The sequence below is a fragment of the Callithrix jacchus genome, chromosome 18, assembly GCF_049354715.1.
Source record: "Callithrix jacchus isolate 240 chromosome 18, calJac240_pri, whole genome shotgun sequence".
Lineage (NCBI taxonomy): Eukaryota > Metazoa > Chordata > Mammalia > Primates > Cebidae > Callithrix > Callithrix jacchus.
In genome coordinates this window covers 13,505,664-13,530,832 of record NC_133519.1, presented here as the reverse complement: position 1 = coordinate 13,530,832, position 25,169 = coordinate 13,505,664, and the positions used below count along the sequence as shown (strand labels likewise).

General features: G+C 45.8%; 2 protein-coding genes across 2 annotated transcripts; both read right to left on the bottom strand.

The window, feature by feature from the left end:
• Nucleotides 1-1,569: 1,569 nt before the first annotated feature.
• Nucleotides 1,570-3,326, bottom strand: SPRR1A (small proline-rich protein 1A). The gene is made up of 2 exons (XM_008984416.5): nucleotides 3,282-3,326; nucleotides 1,570-2,185 (listed from the first exon to the last, which is right to left on the bottom strand). Exon 2 carries the CDS (start codon nucleotides 2,164-2,166, stop codon nucleotides 1,885-1,887), a length of 282 nt encoding a protein of 93 aa, XP_008982664.1. The 5' UTR covers nucleotides 2,167-2,185; nucleotides 3,282-3,326; the 3' UTR covers nucleotides 1,570-1,884.
• Nucleotides 3,327-15,846: 12,520 nt separating this feature from the next.
• SPRR4 (small proline rich protein 4) lies at nucleotides 15,847-18,269 on the bottom strand. Its single transcript, XM_017966179.3, has 2 exons — nucleotides 18,228-18,269; nucleotides 15,847-16,537 (listed from the first exon to the last, which is right to left on the bottom strand). Exon 2 carries the CDS (start codon nucleotides 16,515-16,517, stop codon nucleotides 16,284-16,286), a length of 234 nt encoding a protein of 77 aa, XP_017821668.3. The 5' UTR covers nucleotides 16,518-16,537; nucleotides 18,228-18,269; the 3' UTR covers nucleotides 15,847-16,283.
• Nucleotides 18,270-25,169: the final 6,900 nt, after the last annotated feature.

The following is a 25,169-nucleotide window of genomic DNA, read 5'->3' as shown; positions in this document are numbered from 1 at the left end:
TATCAATTTTGATTTTATTTGAGTCTTCTCTCAAAAACCTCACCTTTATTTCATTAATCTTTTGTAAAGCTTTTTCGTTTTTATTTTATTTGTTTCTGCTCTATCTTTATTATTTCTTTCCTTACACTAATTTTGGGTTTGGTTTGTTTTTGCTTTGCCAGTTCTTCGGGATGCATATAAAGCTCTTCATTTAAAGTTGTTTTTGTTTTATGCAGGCATTTATTGCCAAAAAAACCCAAAACGAAACAAAGCAAAAAAGCCTTTTCTCTCACTATTGTTTTTGCTGTGCTCTATACGTTTTGATATCTTGTATTTCTATTTTTATTTGTTTCAAGAAATTTTTAATTTTTTAGTTTTAATTTTTTCTATTTCTTAATTGACCCATTGATCATTCAGGAGCATATTGTTTAATTTCCACATATTTGCACAGATTCTAAAGTTTTTTAAAAATTATTTATTGATTTCTAGTTTTATTTCATTGCTGTAAGAAAATATACTTGGTATGGTTTTGAGTTTTAAAATTTGTTGAGACTTGCTTGTGGTCTAATATATGGTCTGTAATATTTGATGTGCTGATGAGACAAATGTGTATCTTCTGCAGCTGGTGGATAAAATATTCAACTTTAATGTTTTACGTACAGAAGTATGTAAACATGAGTGTGTGCTCATGCATGTGTGTGTAGAGAGGGAAGAGTGTGTTTGTACTTTTTTGAGAGCTTATGTTTGTATGGGAAGGAGACTGATGGTCACCTCTCTTAGGCTTCTTCTGGGGCAGATGGTGTGGATTCAACTCTCCTTCCTGCCACGGCAACAGGCACCTTCACAGTGGGCACTCGATGAAAAAAACTAGGACTAAGATGGTTAAGTTAGAGCGGGGGAGAGAGAGAGAGAGAAAGAGAAAGAAGGAGAGAGAGGAAGGGAGAGAGAGAGAAAGAGAGAGAGAAGGGAGTGTATGTGTGTGTATGTCAGTGTTGGGTGGTTTGGGAGATCCAAATGTGTGAAGTGGTGTGTGTGTGTGAGATCTACGTGTGTGTGTCTGTGTATGGGAGTATTTCCTTGTGTGTGAGTGTGTGAGTGGATGTGTGTTTGTGGGTATGAGTGTGAGTGTTGAAGTGCTTGGCTCCATGTGTTGGGGGGGACTCAGAAAGGGAAGATGAGTGCAGAACAGATCACTAGGCTGGACTATGCACACACATTATTTCTCTGTAATCATTTTTAAAAAGGAATCCACTAAACAAAATGAAGATGATGATGGTTTGAAGCAGGTACTATCTACACCCAAGTGTGACTCACTGTAGATCATTAAGATATAAATGTTAGGATGAAAATTAAAAGCCTTGCTCTAGCTGTGCCTACCCAAAGTAACAGATTGGTTGGATGGTCCTCAATGTGCTCCCATTGCCAGCCCAGGAGTGTCCCGTGTGTACAGCAGCTATACACATTCACACACATTCTCAGTGTCGGGATTGGGCACCTTCCGACTACAGACCTCACAACCAGCCCTCAGAGTGTTCGTTCCGGTTCACTCTGAGAAAGCAACAGAGATTTAATCAACCAGTGACACACACAGTCAGTTAAAAGTTATTTATTGAGGGAAGACCAGGGATGGTTCACTTGTTCCCTCCCCAAATCCCTTCTCAAATGCACCCTGAGCAATCAGAAAACTAGCTCAGTCAGTGAGACTTTCAGCCTTGCTCAGAGGCTCAGGAGCCCTCCAGATTGAGGGTAAGGGACATCTTTTTAGAGGTGCAAAGGAGGGATTATGATTCAGGGTGACAGCATGCTAACTGCAGGGTCAATAGGCAAATGGGACTCATAAGCAGAATGGGGTAGGGTGTTTGGTATCCAGAGGCCGGCTCCTCCAGGGCATGGCTGGGGACCACATTACTTCTGCTTGGTCTTCTGCTGGGCTGGTGCTGGAGTGACTGTTGAAGGGCAGGGCTCAGGCAGCTTGGTGGGGCAGGGCTCTGGAACCTTGGGCTGGCAGGGCTCAGGCACTTTGGGGTGGCAAGGCTCCTTGGGGTGGCAAGGCTCCTTGGGGTGGCAAGGCTCCTTGGTTTTGGGAACGCATGGTTCCTGGGGTGGAGGCTGGCAAGGCTGTTTCACGTGCTGCTGCTGGAGCTGAGGGGGTGGGGCACAGGGCTGCTTCTGCTGCTGGGAATTCATATTTCAATTGTGTTTTTTTCTAGAGACAAAAAGTTGACACAGTGATTCAATTAAAGCAACATGGATACAAATTCAATGCCATGTAGATTTCATTTCAGGCCCTTCTAGAAGAGAAAGCCTTTCGTCTCCCCTAGCTCCCCCACTACATTTAAAAGTGAAATAAGCTTTGATAATTTTCAGGTCCTTTTAAGAGAAGGAGCTTTAAAGGCAATTTCTTCTGCTCCATTTCATTGGAGTCATTTTCTTGGCTCCCTTCCTACCCAAAGCCCCTTATATCTCTTCCAGAAAAATACCCTAAGAAAGCTGGCTTCTGAGGGATGTGAGGCGGGCCCACATATTAGGTCTTTTGGAAAGTGGCATCAGACCCCTGCAGTCTGTCCTCTCCTAGTACCGTGTAAAAAGCCCGCAACTTATAGGATGGCTTTATATCAATCTAAGCCCCTACGGTTTTGCTTCTCGTCATTGCTTACACAGTCCCTTCTGAATGCTTTTCTTCCCATCTCTGCTTGTCCAAATCCTCACCCATCACAGCTCACATCACTTGCCAACCCCCTAGGAGGCTGTTCTTGAGCAAGGTTCCCCGAAAGTGCACAGCCCTTCCCTGTCCCTCTCCCTCATACCGATTACCAACTATTTTGTATTTCATTTATTAATGTGCATGTATTACCTTCCTGCTAGGTTTTATGTTTGTTAAGTAAGTTCGTTAGGCATTGATTTTTCCAAAGTGCCTAGCGTACTGCCTTAAATGGAATAAATGCTCAGTAGAGATGCATCCAATAAATTAAGATTTCTATAAATAGCCTATCAGGGGAAATTGTGGTGTTACTGAGAGTGCTCTGGGCCTGAGCCCTAGTTCTGTTATGAACTTCTCATGGGTGCTTGAACAGTCTCCTCCCGGACTCCCAGGTCAATGACTATTTATTGAGGTGGCAGCCCTAATCCTATCTCTAAGGTCCCTTCAAATCCAAACTGTAATTTAACTTAAAGATATTCCACTGTTCTCTAACTCCCACTGAAACCCTGCATTAACCCTCTTACACATGCTTGACTTTGGCTAATTTCTAATAATGAAAAAATAAACTAGAATTCCCAATTTGTGGCAATCAGAGACTCACCTGGTTTACAGAGCAGACTGGGCTGTGTGGTCCCTTGGGTTTGGTGTGAAGGCAATAGCCAGCTGGCTTTTATAAGATGAATGGGCCCTGCCTCAAGGAAATAGAAGCTCCTGGGCGCTCTGTTTTCATTCCTCACCTGTCACACATGATTCACACTACCGTCCTCATCACCCGTTGGCTCAGCTTTTGTGATGAATACCACCTGATATTTTTTGGCACTCGCTGTCTAACAATGATGTCACCAGCCTAGTACTCACTGCCACCCTCGCCCTCAGACCCAGGTGCAGGGTTTGCCTTGAGGGAGAGATGAGCAGCAGGCTTCTGGGAGGGTTTGATGAGTTAATCCTGGGAGGAGATCCGAGTCCTATCGAGGCCTTGCCTCCTGCTGTCCTTGTCACTGAGATGGTTGTTTCCCCCATGTTCTGTGGGACAGAGCACTCTTGCACACATGAACAGGTGGGAAAGGGTGGGAGAGCAGAGGAGCTGAGGTGGGTACTCTTTGTCTGCCTTAGCGAAGGTGGAAGTTAGAAATAACGAAATTGACTGATTATAGACCCCTTGTCTCAGAGTCCAAGACCATTTCCCCCATCCTTTCCCAATTCCATTAAACTACACACATTCAGAATAATTTATTTATGACTCTCCTCCCCTCCCCTCCCTCCCGCTGACTGGTTGCTGACCTGGGAAAACCTGCTTTGCTTTCACCAACACACCTTTACCTTCTCCTACTGCAGGGACTTTCAGGGGCTACTCCCTCTTCTGGGATCACCTTTTCCCTCCACTCCACCCAGACATCTGGCCCTGGCCTTTTCCTCCTCTTTAATCAGACTAGACTGCCTCCCACCTGAAAACCCAAAAGCCTTTTCTACCTGCCTCCCCGCAGCCCATCCATGGAGTCCTCAATGCTGAATCCTTCTCACCTTTTGCCCACTTCTAGCTCCAGCCTCAATACGTAGAGATCCTGCTGGCTGCAAGGTTTTCCTCTTCCCTCTGGCTCTGTATCTCCTGGGGGCCTTCTGAGGGTCAGAGCTGTTCCTGCTCAAACTGATGGTGTCCCCAGAGCAGGGTTTGTTTCCTCATTTATTCAACAAATCTCAGGGGGGAGCCTAACATATGCCAGCCGTGCCTGTCATTCCAGGAGCTCTCTGACGAGGAGTCTCACTTTCCCCCTACAGACCACGGACTCTCCAGGGTGAGAGGCACTGTGCAGTTCAGAGCCACTGAGACTGTGGATCTCAGAGAGGCCTTAGTCCGCACCCTACAGACCACGGACTCTCCAGGGTGAGAGGCACTGTGCAGTTCAGAGCCACTGAGACTGTGAATCTCAGAGAGCCTTTAGTCCGCACTCCTCAAGGGATGATTGGGGCATCTGAGGCCACAAGACATGAAAAAACTCACCAAGGTTTAAAAAAAACAAACCCCAGGAGGAAAAGAATTCTACACAGAAATCCCGTGTTACCCCTGGTTTTGATTCCCTGAGACTCCCTAATGTCTATGGAGGAAATTAAGCCCAGGCAGAAAATTGATTAGAGGTGGAAAGGGGAGTCCTTCCTGGCTGAGAGCTGGGTCACTCGCAGTTCTGGAAAGTTGTGAGGAGTGTCAGGGTGAGCACAAAGAAAGATGCTTGCCTTGTGGGTGAGCCTTAATCGGTGTGAAGATAAATCCCTTTAAGTAGAAATAAAGATGCTTAATATTTGAATGACTCTAAACAGTGGGTGTTTCTGGCTCTGCTAAGGTAGGAAGGGCGTGAATTAGAATTGGTGGAAATAAGCTTCGGTTTATCCTCACTCAGGGACCAGGGTCAGAGAGAGGAAGGGAAAAGCCAAAACACTAAAATGCCTGCTTCAAACACGAGTTGTTTTCACTCTAGAAGAACTGGAGTGACACCGTGACATGGCTGAAGTGAAGGCACTGGGGCCGGCAGCAGGTGATCAGCCCCCTAGTGTACATGCCCTGGCTCTCCTTCTCTCCATGATGGTTGGATTCTGAAGAGTCTCCCTGCCAAGGAACTTCTCTTTCCTGGGGACACAAGAACAGGGGTTCCCTCAGTCCTTCCATCAGCAATTCCCATGAAACTGAGTTCCCTGATGCGGAGCTGCACTCAAGACACAAACTGTTACTAGGCGTGGCCTTTGGAAAATCCAAATCATTCTTAAAACTCAGGTGTGCAGATGGTTCCTCCTCCTCCTCATCTAACCCCTCCTATACCCAAACACACACCTAAGTGTTTGTGGAGCACCTGCCAGCTCCACAGCTGGTGAACTTGAGGCCAAAGTCAGCCTCCCGCTGTGTCCACACAGTCATTAGTCCCTATCCATCTCCATCCTCACACAGTGCCTGGCGTGCGGAAGCTGCTCGGTGGCTGGCAATCACAGACTGACTGCCTGCCTGCCTGGCTGGCTGGCTGGCTGGCTGGCTGGCTGAATAAATGAATGAATGAATGGTGTTATTTGGAAAGACAGGCTCAGAATCTACTTTGAGAGCTGCCTAGAAGCTCCAGTATGGAGTGTACCCACTGCCCTCCCCACCCATCTGCTTCATTGTCAGTTTAATGTCCCACCCAAGCCTGAGCTCCAAGCCTCTTGCTTCGCTTGGTTCTCCTCTAGGTTCATGTCCAGGTCCCCTTCTTCACCAAATCCCCACCCAGGAGCTCTGACAGTGGGGCTGCTGGCACCTGCTGCTATGTCTGGTAGGATTATCAGCCATGGAGGAGCCAGCTGCCTGCAGCCTCTGTCCTCTGGTGTCACCCAGCTTGTCTCAGGCCCCGGATGATCTGAGACCAGCTCTGAAGCTGGTGTGTTCTCATGCCCTCCCTGGAGCTTAGCTCTGGATGCAAAGGAATTTCCCTATCCCTGGATATCAGCTCCTGACCAGAGAGTCCTGCCTGCCTCAACATGTGCTTCCTTTACTCTACTCAGGCCTGCTCAGGCTCCAGACTCTGGAACTTTCTCTTGGTCTCTGACTTTCTTCTTCCTATGTGTCTGAAGCTTCCACAGTGAATAGTGTTAATCTTCCCTTAGAAGCTTCATTTCTCTGCCACCAGGGTTGGGTGAGCTGTTGAATCAGGCCCCACAAACTCCCACATAAAGACAGGGGAAACTGGGTAACTTGCAACAGTAAGTACAGCTCCCCGGATTTCCCAGCCTTAGGGTACAGGAGCCGCTGCTCTTCTGACATTGAAAACTTCCTCTCATTTGTCCCTGGAACTTCCATTGACTCTGAGCATTGCCTCAGCTTCGTCATTCTCCGAACAGGGAAGACGGATGGCTCTAAATCTAATCTGTGATCAGGCTATTCCCAGCATAGATTACTCTCTCCTTCCCACTTCCCTGAAGCCCAGGCCCTGCAAAGAAGGTCATGCAGAATTTCAGCTCCAGGCCTTTTCCTGCAGTGGTTGTGTATTTTACGCAAGGTAACATTTAGAAACACGCAGTATGAAGAGTTTTACCTTCCTCTTGAGAAGCTAGAGAGACCCCAGAGTGTCAGCTGCTCAATTCCGGCCATAATAATAATGATTAAAAAAAAGTCTCTCTAACACACAAGGTCTTCACCTGAGAAAGGGCAGGTAAAGGGAAAACACCAGGTCCCAGGTGGTAGGAGCCTCCTGAACATTTTGGTCCAGCAGGGAAGAAAAGCTAACGCTGCAAATGTGGATGCACAGGTGGAGGGAGGACATGAAATAATAGCACCAGAGAGCCTCTGCTTAGCCCCTCATCCCATAGAGAGGGAAGGAACTGGTGAGGAGGAGGAAGGAACTTATTCTAGGCTTCACAGTCTCTTTTGTGGCCAAATCAGAACAAAACCTGGGATGCCCTCTTCCCTTTCCCTTCTACCATCTCTCTAAGAACAGAGCATGCCCCTCACACTCACTCTTTTTATTTCTAGTCCTTGAAGGGATAGATAAAAATTTAAACCTGGCTTCTCTTGCTTGAGGGATGTAGAAATAAAAGGACCCAGGCTTCATGTCTGGCCCAGTTGTTTCAAAGCCTTGCCATGCCCTTATTGGTTGGATGACCTTGGGCAAATCGCCTGACCTTTCTGCACCTTAGTGTCCTCATCTTTAAAAGGAGAAATTTACATTATACTTCACAAGGTTGCTATAAGATTAAATGCAATGATGCTTCTAACACTTTAGGACAAATGAGCTAAATATGTCTAATATAATTCCTGCTAGTCTGTCTCATTCTCTCCTCTCCTTCCACTTGAAATCAGATGGGAAACTTCTTCCTTTTGACTGTGAGTTTCCTTTTTTCTTTCTTACTCTGTGTGTGTGTATGAGAGAGAGAGAGAGAAGGAGAGGAGAGAGGAGAGAGGAGAGAAGGGAGAGGGAGAGAGGGAGAGAGCACCCAAGGACAGGGCATACTTCTTCAGTGGAGCAGCATTCTTGGTCTTCGTGATTGCTGTATCTCCCTTCATATTTTTACATGTCAGTTTTAGGGTTACATATTTACCAAATTATACCTTGAGTTATTGAACAGTGACGATGACGACACAGTTCGTGTTTTATAAGTGTTGGGGCATGAGAGATAGCTAAAGTTATTGGTGATTATACAGAAACCTGGACATGCCTTAGATAAGGGAACTGAGGCAGAAAAATGTTGAGTGACTCTCCCAACATGTCCTAAAGGTCTGATGTGCTAGGATACAGTCCCTTGAGAACTGTGTTGAATTGCTTCTCAAGACTAGTGGGACACTGTATAAACCAGAGGGTGACTCTTAGAAGAGACACTGACTGGATCCCTACAATCTCACACATCTGAGCTGGTCGACTGTCTATGTTCCACTACAGATAGAGCTTCTCTGAGTATAAACGATCAAAACACACAGACATATTTTAAAATGGAAAGTACTGGAATCCGGGACGGTTCAGACTGATGTGTTCTCCCTCCTATCACTCATTGCCTTCTGTGCTGTAGAGGGGGACAGAGGAACAAGTGCATGGCTAAAAATTTTCTATGGAGAATCTAAACCCCACTGGAGGTGGCTGCTGTTTGTGTAGTTGTCAGTCCCTTCTGTTTGCTCAACTGCACGTGCTTTGTCTCTGGTCCACCTCTGACAGCACATCCTCCAGAGAGCAGAGTGAACTCTGCAGATTACAGGTTTGAAACATGAGGTCCTGGGTTCAAATCCTGACCCTACTACTTACTAGATGTGTGTGTGATACCAGAGAAGTTTCCTCATAAAAACAGCTACCATTTCATTAGCTTCTGCAAAGTGTCAGACCGTGTTCTAGGTACTTGACACTTGGTGTCACAATAGCAGTACAAGAACCAGGTCATTAAACGTAGTCTATAGATGTGGAAGCTGAAGCACAAAGAATACGTCACTTGTTCAAGTTTCCGTGGCAAGTATGCGGCAGAGCCAAGATGCAAATCCAGTACGGTAACTCTGAAGGCTTTATGAATCTCAGCGTATCTTACCTGTAAGATTTGTTTTTAGGGGTACTATTAAATGAGATTGCCCATCAGGCACGGTGGCTCATGCCTGTAATCCCAGCACTTTGGGAGGCTGAAGCAGGTGGATCACCTGAGGTCAGGAGTTTGAGACCAGCCTGGCCAACATGGTGAAACCCCATCTCTACTAAAAATACAAAAAAGTAGTCAGGTGTGGTGGTGGGTGCCTGTAATCCCAGCTACTTGGGAGGCTGATGCAGGAGAATCGCTTGAACCCAGGAGTCCAAGGTTGCAGTGAGCCGAGATCACACCATCGCACTCCAGCCTGGGTGACAAGAGTGAATAAATAAATAATAAGATGACATGTGCAAAACAGCTACTGCAGTGACTAAACATAGTAGATGGATAATAGATGGAAATTTATCTTCCGTGACTCAGAAAAATTTAATAATTTTTGAAGTAGCCAGTCAGTCATTCATTTGACACATTTGCTGAATGGCAGTCAAATGTCAAGCACGAAATCCCAGCTTTATGAAGTCTAGTAGGGAAGTAGGTAATACTCTTTGAGCTTCAGAGATCCAAACCCCATCAGTCATGAGGGTTTCCCCAACTGACCTAAGCGTAAGAATCACTTAGGATGCTCCTTCCAATGAAATAGAAATCACTGTTGGAAGGACCTGGGGATCTGTATTTCTAAAGTACATCAGGTGGTTTTTAAAATCAGACAAGTTGGGAAACACTAGATTCTCAACACAAGGGCTTTTCTACCCTGATGGCAGTTGACATCATCTGGTGTCTTTAAAACAATTTCATGTCTAGCCTCCACTCCAAAGTTTCATTTAAACAGTTGATTTTTTTGTAGTCCTCAGATAAAACCAGGATTGAAAAATCACTGCTCTGCTAAAACCAGGATTGAAAAATCACTGCTCTGCCAGACTATCTCAACTTCCAGGACCTGAATCTAACTGGAGAGTCGCAGTCCTATGAAGAGGTGGAAGGAGGTGCAGGTGGGTGCTGAGATACCTCGGCAGTTATTGACGTCAAGGCAACTAGATGCTGATGAATGTGGGTGTTTGGCTTGAGGATACTGGGAGCCTTGCACAGTAATTAAGTCCTATCTGAGGCAGGCAAAGTACACACACCCTTGAACGTCACCCTTCCAACCAGGGATTCACCAAAGGGCAAACTCAGACTGGCACGGCAGGCCGGTCCTGGGGCCAGGAGATGATCCCATGTCACCTTCTCGGAGATCGTCATGCACATGGTATGGAGACTTTTTGGTGGGTTAAAGGCTCATGCTTCCTACCTCCAGGACCTCTGGTAGGGCCAAATTATGACCTTTGGAGGCACAAAGTACCAACGAAGTATACTGCTGTTGAGGAGAAAAACTTTTTGTCTGTCCTCTTAGGTTCAATAATGGGGGCCTGCAAATTTGACTGACAGGATAGGAGAAAAGGTGTGTAATTTATATTGATGTCAATATTTTTACATGCACAGGCACTTGACAGAAAAGAAGTGAAATGTTTAGGTTTGGGAGTCTGTATATTCTTCCTAAGAAAGAAAAAGGATCTGGGCTTCAAGAGATAATAAATTGTGGAAGATGACTAGGAATTATATGGGGAAACTTTTGGAATATAAGGGCTACTTTAGTAAGGTTTATTCATGCAGACTCATTGCACTGCTGGCTCTCCATCTCAAGTAATAAGAATTGGTCCTCTCTTTCTGGGCAAGAAAGGGGAGAAATTTGTGCTCTGCTTTTAGGCAGATAAGTGGAAGGCAGAAAACTCTTTACGTCGACTGACTTCAGCTCAAAATAATCCTTGTGCCAAGTGAAACATTTTAGGAAGGCATATCCTGATCCCTGCCACTGCCCTTCCCTCCTCCTCTGCCCATCTGTATAAGATAAATCTTTACTTTTCAAAATTACCTTAAACTCATAGTTACCACTTCTTTTTAAATTTTCTAGTTACCGTAGCCTGAAATTGTTCGTGGAATCTGATCTTCGTTTATTCGTTTACTTACTCTCTTATTTTCTGAGCTCTACTCATGCCCAAAACACATTTACTTTGCTTATTAGGAAACCACCAGATCCACCCTCATGGGGGTAGAGAGGATGGGGTATGGAATAGGACCTATGCAAATGCAAAAACTCAAAAGAATTCTTAGATCGACCTAAACTTAAGGCAGAAAAAAAGGCATCCAACTCAACTTCTCATTTTCTGGACTGAGGTTAAGGAACTTGTTCTAGGTCACATATTTATTCAATAGCAGACCCAGAACTAGAATCCAAGTCTTCTCTTTTCTAGCCTGGAACCTTCCCAGGTTGGGAAACAGACAACAATTACTTATTAGCACAGAATCCTGAGCCACAGGAAAAATACTTCCACAGGGTCACCTTCTACTTCTAGGCAGAGGAGTGTGGTTAGCTTTGGCAGGCAGCTTCCCCAGCTGCAGATGAAATCAAATCAGTCATTTAATAAGCATATGCTATATGCAGCCACTTTCTAGATATTATCACCAATCCTTCCCAAAACGCTGCAAATAATTATTAGACCCTGACAGCTTTTCACATATGAGAAAATAGGCTTTGGATCTACGTGATCCAGATCACACAGCCAGGAAACGGAGAAGCTGGGATTCAACTCTGTTCGGGCAAAAGGAAATGGAATGTCAGAACACTGGAGAATCTCCAGTGCAGATTCTCAGGCCTGCCCACTCTGCCTCTGAGGGCCTCCTGGCCAGAACAGGAGGTGGCAGGGAATTTGAGCCTGCTGGGTGTTTGTGACAGATAGATTAGGTGGGACAATGTTCTGTTTCTGGGGTGTGGAGAATTTTCTAGGTAATAAAATGGTGAGAAGGAGGAATAGTGGGAGGAGAGTGTACTGAGCTATCCCTCCTCCCCTGGCAGTGTTTGGAGGTGTTGTAAATAAAATCTCCTTTCCTCAGAAAAACAGGCATGTTTTAATTGTGTTGATATGTCGTGGACAGGCTTTGAGGATATGATGGAGAAGAAAATGGATTAAGGTACGCACACAAATAGTGAGAAAAATAATTGTTCAAGCCATTCAGGATGGAAATATTGCCTAAGTACTTTTAAAAGTTATATAACTATTTTTTAAGAAAGGAAATATAATGCTATTATAAGGAAAATGTACACAGCTCAATGAATTTGTGTGACCACATCTATCTAATCAGTTCCCAGATAAAGACACAAAACTTTTTTTTTTTTCTTGTGTGTTTTCTTTTTTTTTTTTTTTTAATTTTTTATTGGATTATAGGTTTTGGGGTACATGAGCAGAGCATGCAAGACAGTTGCGTAGGTACACTCATGGCAGTGTGCTTTGCTTTTCTTCTCCCCTTCACCCACATTTGGCATTTCTCCCCAGGCTCTCCCTCCCCACCTCCCCCTCCCACTGGCCCTCCCCTTTTCCCCCCAATAGACCCCAGTGTTTAGTACTCCCCTTTCTGTGTCCATGTGTTCTCATTTTTCATCACCCACCTATGAGTGAGAATATGCGGTGTTTCATTTTCTGTTCTTGAAAGACACAAAACTTTGTCAGATCCCTGTAACGCTTACCTTACAGTCATTCTGACTTTATAAAAATAAATGGAATTATAAAATATGTGCTTTTAATATCTGCTTTCTTTCTCTCAACATGGTGTTTGAGAGATTCATCCATGTTACGGTGCACATTTTGTTTTAATCTCACTGTGTTGTGGTATATCCCATTGTATGAAAATTCACAATTAATTTATGTATTCCACTTTTAATGGATATTTGGAATATTTGTTATTTTGATTTTTTTATAGTAGCGTTATTTACAAATAACGCTACTATAACTTTTTTCATACATATATTCCAGCGGTTCTATGTACACATTTCTGTTGTGTATAAAATGAAGAGTGAAATTTCTGTTGTGTATACAATAAAGAGTGAGATTGATCCATGTGATCAACTTTAGAAATACTGTCCAATACTTCTCTGAAATTGTTGTCCAATTCACACTACCATCAGCAGTTTATAAGAGTTCCTATTTATCCATATTCTCACCCATCTTATTCGTTTTAGTCAATACGTTGGATTGTGTAGCAGTATCACACTTTCATTCTAATTTGCATATCTTAGGTCAATTTAAGGATAATTGACATCTCTACAAAATAGTCTTCTAATACATGAACGTGAAACGTCTCCTGATTTGTGAGTTCTCTTTTAGTTTCTCTCAATAATGTTTTATATTTTTAGTATAAGTGTCATATCTTTCATTAAACTTATTTAAGATAATTGATGCTATTTTAATGATATTTCTATTTTTATTGAGGTTAAACTAAAAAAAGAAAAATGCACGGATCAGTTGAGCGTATGTTTTGATATATGTATAAACCCAGGTAACTGCCACCCACTAGACTGATAACGTTTCCAGAATCTCAGAGAGCTTCATCATATCTCCTTCCAGTAGGTACTGTCCTTAGTGGTGGCCATGATTTTGACTTATATCTAACAGACTAGAATTTCCCCTGGTCTTACAGCTTTTTAACTCTATCTGGTGTGTTTGTCAAAGGCCCTCCACCTGGCAGGTTGCAAACTCCATTCATTGTTTTATAAATCTGCTAAAAACTCCGCTCGACTTTTCAGAGACTTTCTGCTTAGGTATTTAATATCCTGACTTGACGGTTCCTAGAATTCATTAAATGTTCTGAGTTGAATATCAACCACTTGCTTAAAGACTGCCCCCCAGGGGACCTATGAATTCTCCTGGTCTCTCTGTCCCCAGCAAGGGTCCTCCACAGTAGAAAGCTTTGGTTTTCATTCTTCTGCTCATGCCCAGAATCCACAGATTATCCCAGGTAAACATTTGTTGGTCCACCTCTCTGAGACTCTCCTATCTCAGGACTTGCAGTCTAGATAGATGTACACTACACTGCTGGCTTGCCACAGGCTCTCCTAGTCCATTCTGAAGCAGTTTCTTCTGTACTTTTGAAAAGCTGGTCAATGTGCATTTGGGGATAGTGAGGTAAACAAGACCCCAGTGCTTCAAGGGCTCATAATGTAACTTTTATTTCTTTAATTGTGGCTGGGATTTTGACATAAGCCAATATTGCTTTGTGAACCTTTGAAGGGTGGAATTGCATAAAAGAATTTCTTCATAAGGGAGAAAGGATGCTCACTTACTCATGCAGAGATGGGACTGTGTCCTTGGCCACTGTGGAAAGCATGGGTATCTCCCCTTCCCCATCGAGTTAATAGCCTGAGACACAAATCACAGCAGAAGGATTTATTGTTTCAGTCACCCCTGTCTATCCAATTAGCTGAACACGATGCAAATCTATCAGCCTGGGACTCAGAAGTCTGTGGGAAGACTTGCCAGGGCCTTCCTGGGAGACATAAAACTGACGTGAAGACCCTGAAAAACAGTGTGTCCAAGAAACTGTCCAGGGCTTGGGTGGAAGGAAGCCAGGAAGGGGGCTGCTAGGACAGACCAGCCTTTCTACTCCGCAGAGGGAAGTTACTGTAGGAGGCAGGGACTGGGGCACAGAAAGGCTGTCAAAAAACTCTTAGGGTCAGAAGCATTCTTTTTGAATCCTAATTGCTTTTATAAACTTTGTCTTCCCTGGTTAATGTCGGTCCCCATTAAGTTTTAAATAATTACTACTTGGAAATATCAGCCATGGATAGCTACATTAAGGGGAAGGAGAGAAAGTGGTTATGTTTTCCTTTTAGTCCTTGTATGTTAAGTGAGGAAGCAATTTATGATTGATGGTGGCAACTGAAACCGAGTGACCAAATCCCAGGAAAAGAATAAAGCTGAAGGGGAGGAAATGGGACTCTGTGTTCAGCCGCTTCATCCCACACAGGGTCTCTTCTTCAAATGCTTGTCTATCTTAACATCTAGGAGGTTTGCTGACTTCTTTCCAGTATAGGCAGCTGGTCTCACACGTGGGTTAGGAGGATCAGGAAGCCAGCTGAAAAACAGGCTTCTCTTTCTTTCTTTCTTTCTTTCTTTCTTTCTTTCTTTCTTTCTTTCTTTCTTTCTTTCTTTCTTTCTCTCTCTCTCTCTCTCTCTCTCTCTCTCTCTCTCTCTCTCTTTCTTTCTTTCTTTCTTTCTTTCTTTCTTTCTTTCTTTCTTTCTTTCTTTTTGAGATGGAGTTTCGCTCTTGTTACCCAGGCTGGAGTGCAATGGTGCAATCTCGGCTCACTGCAACCTCCGCCTCCTGGGTTCAGGCAATTCTCCTGCCTCAGCCTCCTGAGTAGCTGGGATTACAGGCACGCACCACCATGCCCAGCTAATTTTTTGTATTTTTAGTAAGGACGGGGTTTCACCATGTTGACCAGGATGGTCTCGATCTCTTGACCTCGTGATCTACCCGCCTCGGCCTCCCAAAGTGCTGGGATTACAGGCGTGAGCCACTGCGCCCGGCCAAAACAGGCTTCTTTCGTAAGCTGTGTAGCGTCAGATTGACTAACAAAACCAGGCCCTGTATACGTTGTATAGACTGTTTGTACGTGGCTATCCCTAGAACAACATTTCCCTGTGTAAGAAAATGACTTTGACTTCTAAAAAGTACACTGAGACACAGGATAAATTGACTCTGGATAGCTCTGGAAATCCAGCATGGCAGAGTGGGAAACTAAAGTCATTCTAGAACTTGCTAAATATCAGATGAGTAAGTAGGAATCAGTAAGAGAATGAGCGTGAATTGGTGAATGAACAAAAAATAAACCAAATACATGAAAAAGTCATTTGCACATGTTTGTAGACATGTCTTGCAGGACTGAGGTCACTTATGTATGCTTTGTGTGCTTTTTCAGAATGACAACTTCCAAGAGGAAAAAACTGCGTTCATCAGGTAGGCTGAGTGTCTAATGGCAGGAGCTAAATTTCCCTCCCTTTTGATCCTCCCTAGATGGGATTAGTTAAGCAAGACTCTATTAACCTTCTGCCAATGAGTTGCTGAGCTGGTTTTCCATCCTCCTTTACTGAGATATGTCTGGATCTGTTTCCCCATTGTTGGTTCCCAGAGAGTAACTGTGTCCATAAGGGTGACTTCCTTGGCTCCAGGGCCTGGGTGTGCTTGTGCCTTCACTTCTCTAACATGTTCCCTCTGAATGAATGAATGAATCGCAGAATGGGACTGGGAGTGGGGAGGGACAATTAGCCCAGGAAGCAGACACATTTATTACATGAAGCACAATTTATTGGGGAAAACAGGAAAGAAGCCCAGAGAGGGGGGCGTCATGGAGAGGAATGAGGCAGAAACTGTGCACCAGATTCTGCGACCCTGCTTGTCAGGGTGGAACCCCAGAAGAAGCCCAGACACTTTCCTCACTTTGGGGAATGGGTGGGACTTAGCTGTGGCCAAGCAGGAGCCTGGAGAGGACGAGGTCTCTCTCATGCCCACCTGGGAGAGCATCAGGGCGGGATATAGAAGCCAAGGTGGCATATGGGGGGAGGGGTGCGATGGGAAGAAATCCTTATAATGCTTCCTTAGATCTTGGAGGAGATGAGAGAGGAGGGTAGACCCAGGAGCTGGAGGGGAAGAGAAGAAGGAAGAAGAGAAGATTCCATCTGGTAGCCTGGATGGTGGATGGGTGGTAATATCTCATCCATCTTTACTTCTGTTTACTCTTGGGGGCTTGCTGGGCTAAGGGACACTTCTGCTGGGCTGGAATGACATTGCCCTTGGGTGAGCATTGCTTCTTGGCCTGGGGAGCACATGGATCCTTGGTTTTGGGTGCACATGTCTCTTGACATTTGACGGGGGGTGGCTGACAAGGCTGCTTCACTTGCTGCTGTTGGGCCTTCTGGGGTGGGCACTGGTGCTGCTGTTGATGCTGGGAAGACATTGCTCCAGGAACAGGTGAGCCTAGAGGAAACCAGGCAGGGACATCATGAGAAGCGTTCCCTCCATCTCCCCTCCCTCCTGCTTCCTAGAGGCGTGTTTTCCTCTGATAGTCAAGGACAGACTAAGTGATTAACAGCATCCAGTTGATGAATGGATTGATTCACACACACTCATTTTGGTCTTTCTCTCTCCGTTTCTTTCTTCCCCTATGCTGTTCTGATTTCCTATCTTCCTGCATCTTTCCATGCACTCCTGACTTACCTAAATACAGATATTTCTCCATCTTGCCAGGAAAGAAGGTGGAATGTTGAGCTGATGACTAAAAAGTAGCCCAGACATTTTACAAGGTCAAAACTGCCATCTTAGTTGACAGATCTGGACAATGTCAACTGACTCCCTTGAATAATACACACAAGGAGAGTGGGCAAGGATGTGGGCGCATGGGGAGAGGACAAGAACAGTCTCTGTCTTACAGGGAAGCATCATGGGGTGCATGTGCGTGTGTGTGTGTGACTGGGCTGGAGAAGGGGTATACTAAGAATGTGGAAGCCTGATCTCTAATCCCTGCTCCCCCGCTGACTCATCATGAGAAGGTAAGGCAAGTCCTATGTGGCTATACGATAGTGGTTTCAGCCCTCCATAAAGAACTGGGAAGCTTGAGGGCCAGCCAAATAGATCACTGGAGGCAAAGGATGACAGGGGGTTGTTCTACCCAGAGGCAGTCTGGTTCACAGGAAAGCGCACTAGAAGGCTCAGGCATGGGTTCTAGGTCCATCCCATTCACTGCATGGGCAACCTGCCTTCTCTGGGCCTCTGCACCTTTATTAGAAGGATGCTGGTCAGGAAGTTCCCTGAAGCCTTCCCAGCTCTGATGAGGGTCTCTGGCTATCATTGTAGGCAGTGTTCCTTCTGTTCTAAGTAAATGAATAAAGATGGGAAGTGCAGGCCTCAGAAAGTAGACAGGTGGCAATCAGAATAGGGAGGATGAGAGTCACACAGCATTGAATTCGATGTTCAGTGTACCTGTTTCCATACACCTGGAAGCAAAGTTTAAAGCTTACTGGTAGGGAAAATGCAGAATAGGGTATGAGAAAGCTTTAAACAGGACTCAGAATGCTACAAAATTCTTTTTTTTTTTTTTTTGAGACGGAGTCTCACTCTTGTTACCCAGGCTGGAGTGCAATGGCACGATCTCGGCTCACCGCAACCTCCGCCTCCTGGGTTCAGGCATTTCTCCTGCCTCAGCCTCCTGAGTAGCTGGGATTACAGGCACGCGCCACCATGCCCAGCTAATTTTTTGTATTTTTAGTAGAGACGGGGTTTCACCATGTTGACCAGGATGGTCTCGATCTCTTGATCTCGTGATCCACCCGCCTCGGCCTCCCAAAGTGCTGGGATTACAGGTATGAGCCACCGCGCCCGGCCTGCTAGAAAATTCTATAGCTCCAAATATCTCCTCCTTTCACAAGAAAAATCTTCTTGCTAGGGAGTTAAACCCAGGATCAGGAAGTAAGTCATACTGAGCCACGGTGTGGAATGGAGATTAAACTTTCTAGTAACGATTAGTGTGCCATTTCTGTAATTGTCAGATTTGTGTCACTTCCCTGATTACCCAAGGATAGAAGAGGAGCTTGGCCTAGCAGCTTAAAGGAGTTAAATGAGAAGGAAAGAGCCCAGCAAATCCCAGGAGAACAGATGTGTTCCCACTTACCAGAGGCAGCAAGCTGGACCCTAGGAGAGGAGGCTGAGCCATGGTCCATAGGCCGCCACTCCAGGAGCCTTTATAGGTCCCCTAGGCTGCCCCGGCACTTGGTGTGGTCCTGATTACCACCTCTCAGGGAATTCCTCACCCACTTCTCCCACCTGCACTTCCTCTAGGAAGTTGCTTAGCTGGCCTGTTTTGATGAAAACCACCCACCATATATTTTCAGCACCCCAAGTTCCTGCACCTGAGCCCATTTAACCCACCAAAGGTGTTTGCTCAAACTCGGGGATTCAAGATCTTAAAATAGAAAAAATTGAAGGAGCTGTTTGCAGATGGACAGTTATAAGAAACGTTGAAGAAGGAAAAGAAAGAGGGAGAGGACGGGGTTTGGGGCGATTCTGACGAAAATGTGAACTTAAGCTTTGCTGCAAACTGCTGTCATATATTAAGCACGCACTGTGAGCCTAGCAACAGGACCATGCATCATTCTTATTATTTCATGTCATCTTTTTAGTCCCTCTAGGGAAAGTGTCGTTGTTACCAATTTACAGATGAGAAAAGTGAGGCTGGGAAAGATTAAACAGATAATAAACAGCAGACACGGGGTATGAATCCAGATCTGGATGATTAACGCCTTGCCTCAAGTATCACTCATCCCCCTTCCTCAATACACAGTGCAAATGTCCTTCCTAGTCCAGGGGACTGTTCACGGAGTGTCCTCTGAGGCTTCCCTAGGGCACAGGTAGAAGACGTTGTGAATGGTACCCCAGCACATGGTGGTGCAGTCCCCACTTGCCCATCGGAAGTAGGGTGCTAAAGGGTATTTGTGGTGGTCACAGAATGTGGGATAGAATTGGTCTTTGTGGTAGGCTTGCCACGTAAAACATGGGACATTCCGTTAAATTTGAATCTCAGCAGAATATTTTAAAAGCATAAGTGTATTCCAAATATTGTATGAAACATACTAAAAATTACTTGTAATTTATATGAAATTCAAATTTAACGGGCAGGCTCTATTTTTATTTGCTAAATCTAGCACCCCTACTCAGGGCCGTATCCAGGTGGGAGGAAAAAGCCCTGGTCCTCCATTCAGCCTCCTAGGCCCTGGGATAGGGAAAGGCAGGGCCTCTGGGAAGCTGGTCCACCTCTAGCCCTCTAATCCAAAGATCTACCTCAGGACCCTGCCCAGCACGAGGCCACGCAAGGGCTCACTGCTGCCGTTACCAGAGCAAGGGGTAGGATGGTCTGAGAAATGAATGATAGGAATCCCTCAACGTACGTTTCAAGGCATTTTTCAAACCCTTTGTCTCCTTTGATCCTCGTGACAATTTTTCTGACAGTTTAAAGAGGCAGGTCGAACGAAGTTAAAGGACCTGTTGAACCACATGCAGCTGCTTGGGGCGGGGCTGCGTGGGGGCCTGGCCTGGGGCTCCTCTCCACTCCATCACTGGGTCAGTGTCTCCATGGTGGACAAGTCACTGTCACTGGGTGGAGACCATGACTAATAATGTCTCCTGAGCTTTCTGTCATATGTGGATGAAATACTGCTCATTTTTCAGGGTCAGACTCAGTTTAATCAGTCTCTTAATTTTCCCTCCAGGCCAGGCCTCCCCCACTTCCTCCTCTCAAGACTATCAACACTAAGAATGTAATATTCTGGGTTCCGATTCCAGTTCTGCATTCCACCTCCAAGAAGAACACCTTCACCTGCGCCCTCACTTCCGCACCCCCACCTTCTTCACCTGCGCCCTCACTTCCGCACCCCCACCTTCTTCACCTGCACCCTCACTTCTGCACCCCCACCTTCTTCACCTGCGCCCTCACTTCCGCACCCCCACCTTCTTCACCTGCACCCTCACTTCTGCACCCCCACCTTCTTCACCTGCGCCCTCACTTCCGCACCCCCACCTTCTTCACCTGCGCCCTCACTTCCGCACCCCCACCTTCTTCACCTGCGCCCTCACTTCCTCGGCCCCACCTTCTTCACCTGCGCCCTCACTTCCTCGGCCCCACCTTCTTCACCTGCGCCCTCACTTCCGCACCCCCACCTTCTTCACCTGCACCCTCACTTCCTCGGCCCCTGGTCTTCTGTGCTCTTGCTGATGCAAACTGCCTGCAAGGAAACTATGCAGCGAGACAGATTTGCATGGACCCCGAGCAAGGCTTTTCATCTGTCTGTTGCCTTGAAGGCACCAGTATGTGTGTGTTTCCTGTGACTAGATGGGCAGCTCCATCCCTCATGTCCCAGTCACCCGTGTGAGTTTACTGCAATGGACTTTACTCCTTATTTTTCCCAATTTGATCATTGCCCTCTTATTTTATGGATAAACAATCCCTGCTTAGTTTTGAAACATATTCTGTCATGTGATGAAACCCGGCTTGTAAAACAGCCGTTATCTCAGAGAGTACTCCAGGGGTGGCCAGGTTAGAGACCTAAATATGGCTGGCCTTGAAGGGGCCATGTGCCGTCAATCATAAACATTCAAGACCCAGTCAACCTCATCTGCATTCAACAGGTTACACCTTTCCAAACCTCCACATTCGACATCCCTGTCGGCTACATTATTCCCATTTTACAGAGAGGGAAACTGAGACTTGGAATGAGGCCACGCCTGGCCCAAGGTCACATGAGGGCTAATGTCAAAGCCAGGGTGGAATCACAGGTCTCGTGACATCGCAGTTTCTCTCAGTCAGTTGACAGGAGGGAAGTACTACTGGTCAGCTTCTTAGCAGAGGTTGCACTGACGACAAATGAGGAAGCTGCTTGTGGTGGTCTCTTCTTACCCAGTCTTCCTCCTGATTTCCCCCCTGGAAGCCAGGTACTCTCTTTCCCTGCTAGAGCGTCCTCCCTCCCTCCCTACGAGCCCTTCCCTGATCCGTGTCACCCACTGCTAGGCACAGGCACTCTTTTTCATTAGTTAATACACCTTATCAAGCACCTCCATATGCAGTGTTCACAATACACTATGAAGACCTAAGCTAATTGTGTTATACATTTTATATGTGAGAAAACTGGCTCTGATGGTGGCTGGATCCAGAATCCAGGAGGGAGGGTTCACCCAAGTCTCTTAAATGGGTAATAGCTGATTTCTAAACACCCTGACCGGCTAGGGCAGTGGATTATGCTTTCAAAGGAGAGGAGAGACTTCCTGGCACCCCTCAAATCAACCCCTCCAGATAAGGCGGGCCCTGGGAAAGCTATGTGGAATGGTGACTGTGCAGTCACCCCTCCCAGCCCCACTGCGCCAGCCTAGCCATGGGACTGTGTCCTGGCCAGTCTGGAGTTCTGCATCTATGCTCTCATCTTCAGAGGACCATGTTGTATTGAAACCAGAAAGCCAGGCTCTGCATCTTCCCCCTCAGTGGGGCAGGCACCTGAGAGTGGGTGCATGCCTGTGACCCCATCAGAGAAGGGAGGGCACAGGCAAGACTCATCTCTGAAGCTGAGTCAAAGCTTGAGAAACCCCAGCTCCACCCTGCAGGCAAACAATGGGGTGACTGGGAAGCAGAGACCTGAGCATTGGGAGGGGACCTGCCAGAGACGGTGTTTTGTCTCTGGATTTTGAAGAAAAGAAAGGTTGATAATGCCTCCATCTGAAGACAAATGGAACGTATTTATTATGCCATTTCCAGGAATGAAAGCAGAAAACAAAAGGAACATACCGGGTTAATCACAAGCGGCTTTTGGGGGAGGAGGACCATGCTTAGCAGAGAAGATAGTGGATGTTTGGGGCTGCCAGCGTTCCTGCGTTTTAGCTGCCTTTCCTGTAAAGTGAAAATTCAAAACCGAGCAAGAAGCATCTCATTTTAACAATTAGATTTAGCTGGGCACGGTGGCTCATACCTGCAATTCCAGCACTTTGGGAGATCCAGGCAGACGGATGGCTTGAGGCTAGTAGTGTGAGACTGGCCTCGGCACCATGGAGAGATCCTGTCCCTACAAAAAGAATTTTAAAAATTAGTCAGGCCTGGTGGTGCACGCCTGCGGTCCCAACTACTTGAAAGGCTGACACAGGAGGATCACTGGAGCCCACCGTGATCAAGCCTCTGCACTCCAGCCTGGGTGACAGAATGAGACCTGGGTCAAAAATCAATCAAATCAAATCAGAATAATGTCACATTTGATTTATCTTAATTTGGGGTTGATATTTAACCTGCAGTCATTCACGTTTCTCCCTTCCGTAATTACTTAACAATCTTTCAACAGACACTTGAGAAGATGTTACCTTGTAACTTTGTTTTAATGGAGGAAGTTTATTTGCAAAATGAGTCATTTCACCCCCTAACTTATCTGTTTGCATATGAGATGTTCTGATACTAATGTGAGGTATTCTGTATGATAGCATTAAACAAAGTCCTTTTCACAGAGGGACTTCCTTGGAGGGAGAGCAGTGAGAAGAAATCTCCAGAAATATGTGGTTAACTTATCTCCTCACTCTACCCCTTATGCTACTATGATACATTTCTAGAAGACCCTAGGCAATACTGGGAGTTTAGGGGGAAACCAGCCCTGGACCTCATGTGAGACACCAGTCTCCATGGAACATCCACAGACTGTGCCCTTGGAAGCAGAGCACTGGCAGTGGAAGGGAGGGGTGAGGAGCCAGATCGCCCACCTGGGAAGTGTGCCAGGATCTGCCTCCTGGAAGCCATGTGGATCTGAAGTATTAGTGCCCCTTTCCTGTAACGTGACACAGTTGCAGTTAGAGACGGGGGAAGGAGCCAAGGGAGGAGGGAGATAGCTCGGCAAATACCCGCCCCTCACTGGCTGTGAAATCTTGGGTATATCCCTTAAGTTTCCTGGGCCTCAATTTTCCTGTTTTCCGATATGAAGAGATTGGCCAGCATTATCGCTAAGATCCCGTTGGAAGCTAAGGGTCTATAAAAAGTATGATGAGGTCAGGGAAGGCGGCCTTGTTTCATCCTGATGGAACTGACAGTGAATTGAGGGTACTGAGGTTGATTTCAGGATCAGTGGGTAAGAGTGCCTTCTTTGGTGAAAGGTGTCTGCTATGAGAGGGGTGAATGGTCACAAGCATGCAGGTACCCACCATTCCTGATTCTGCCTGAAGCAGGGAGTGGTGTGCTAGAGTGTGTACGTAAGAGTCCTTCATGCACTTGAAGAAGGAGAGGGAATATACATTGGTTAACGATCTTGCATAAGCTGCCACCACCTAGAATTCCTGTTTTAGCTCCCTTAAGACAGTTCCAGACAAAATTATTCCATTTTCCAAAACTTGCCTGATACTTTCCTGCCTCATACCATTTAATCTATAATGGTGCCCAACTCCCAGATTTCCAGGTGAAATTCAGTCTTCAGGGACCCTCTTAAACACCACTTTCCCCACAGTCCCTTTCCCCAATCTTTCCCAAAAGATGTGCTTCCCTCCTTTGTTCAATATCCATAGCTTTTAACTTACGCTATTTGGGTGTTTCTCATCTACCCTTCACACTAACCAACCACGTATTATATCCACTTCATACATGTCAGTCAACACATGGACACATGAATGAACGAGTGGATGATATAGAAATGAATAAGCTGAGAGTTCAGCCTTACAGGCAGAACTTATGAAGTCTTAGCCTGTGTTTTGGACTAATTTATCTTTTCAGGTTCAGGTCGATGCTTGAGTAGCTTTCCCTGTTTATCCTAGTTATACATCTGGTCCTTCCCTTCCCTTCTTCTACATTGGAGATCTATGCTGCAATCATCCGTCACCTGTAAGAGGCCTAATACCTAGATGTTGATACATGGGCATGTGTGTGTGTGTGTGTGTGTGTGTAGTGGCTCTTTATATCCACCCAGAGTGCAAGCTCCCTAAGGGCAGGAAGGATGCTCAAGACATAATTTACACCCTGGTAAAAATGAATGCTTGGCCAGATAACAAACTAGCTAGTGGGTGAGTGGGTGTCCGGTGACTAAAGGATGCTGGCGAGTGAGCAAGTGAAAGACGGAGGGAGGGATGGGGAGGTAGGTGCATAAGTAAGACACGAGCTGATAGACTAGCTGCCCAACTGGCCAGCTCACTGAACGACTGACCAGCTGGCTGGCTGAGTGGTTGACCAACTGATACACTGATTGTTTGGCTGGCTGGCTGGCTGATGATTCATTTTAAAAAGCAGGTCCTGGTATAGTAGAAGAAAGAAAGCCCTATAGAGGATTCGGGGGCTGAGGGTAGAAAACAAAAAGAGAATGCTCTGCAAGATGCTGGAGAGGATGTGGAGAAATAGGAACACTTCTACACTGCTGGCGGGAGTGTACATTAGTTCAACCATTGTGGAAGGCAGTGTGGCGATTCCTCAAGGACCTAGAAATAGAAATCCATTTGACCCAGCAATCCCTTTACTGGGTATATATCCAAAGGACTATAAATCGTTCTATCATAAGGACACACGCGCAGGAATGTTCATTGTGGCACTGTTTACAATAGCAAAGACTTGGAACCAACCCAAATGCCCATCGATGATAGACTGGACAGGGAAAATGTGGAACATATACACCATGGAATACTATGCAGCCATAAAAAACGATGAGTTCGTGTCCTTTGTAGGGACATGGATGAACCTGGAAACCATCCTTCTCAGCAAACTGACACAAGAACAGAAAATCTAACGCCACATGTTCTCACTCATAGCCGGGTGTTGAACAATGAGAACACATGGACACAGGGAGGGGAGCATCACACACTGGGGTCTGTCAGGGGGAACTAGGGGATGGACAGCGGGGGGGAGTTGGGGAGGGATAACATGGGAAGAAATGCCAGATATAGGTGACAGGGAGGAAGGCAGCAAATCACACTGCCATGTATGTACCTATGCAACAATCCTGCATGTTCTTCACATGTACCCCAAAACCTAAAACACAATAATATATATTTTTAAAAAAATTTTAAAAAAGAAGTGTATCATGTGAACTGGACAATTATTTCCCCCACCCCCCTATTTTAG

What these genes read in the sequence shown, in the direction of transcription:
- SPRR1A (XM_008984416.5), bottom strand. Translation starts at nt 2,166, where the DNA reads ATGAATTCCCAGCAGCAGAAGCAGCCCTGTGCCCCACCCCCTCAGCTC.
- SPRR4 (XM_017966179.3), bottom strand. Translation starts at nt 16,517, where the DNA reads ATGTCTTCCCAGCATCAACAGCAGCACCAGTGCCCACCCCAGAAGGCC.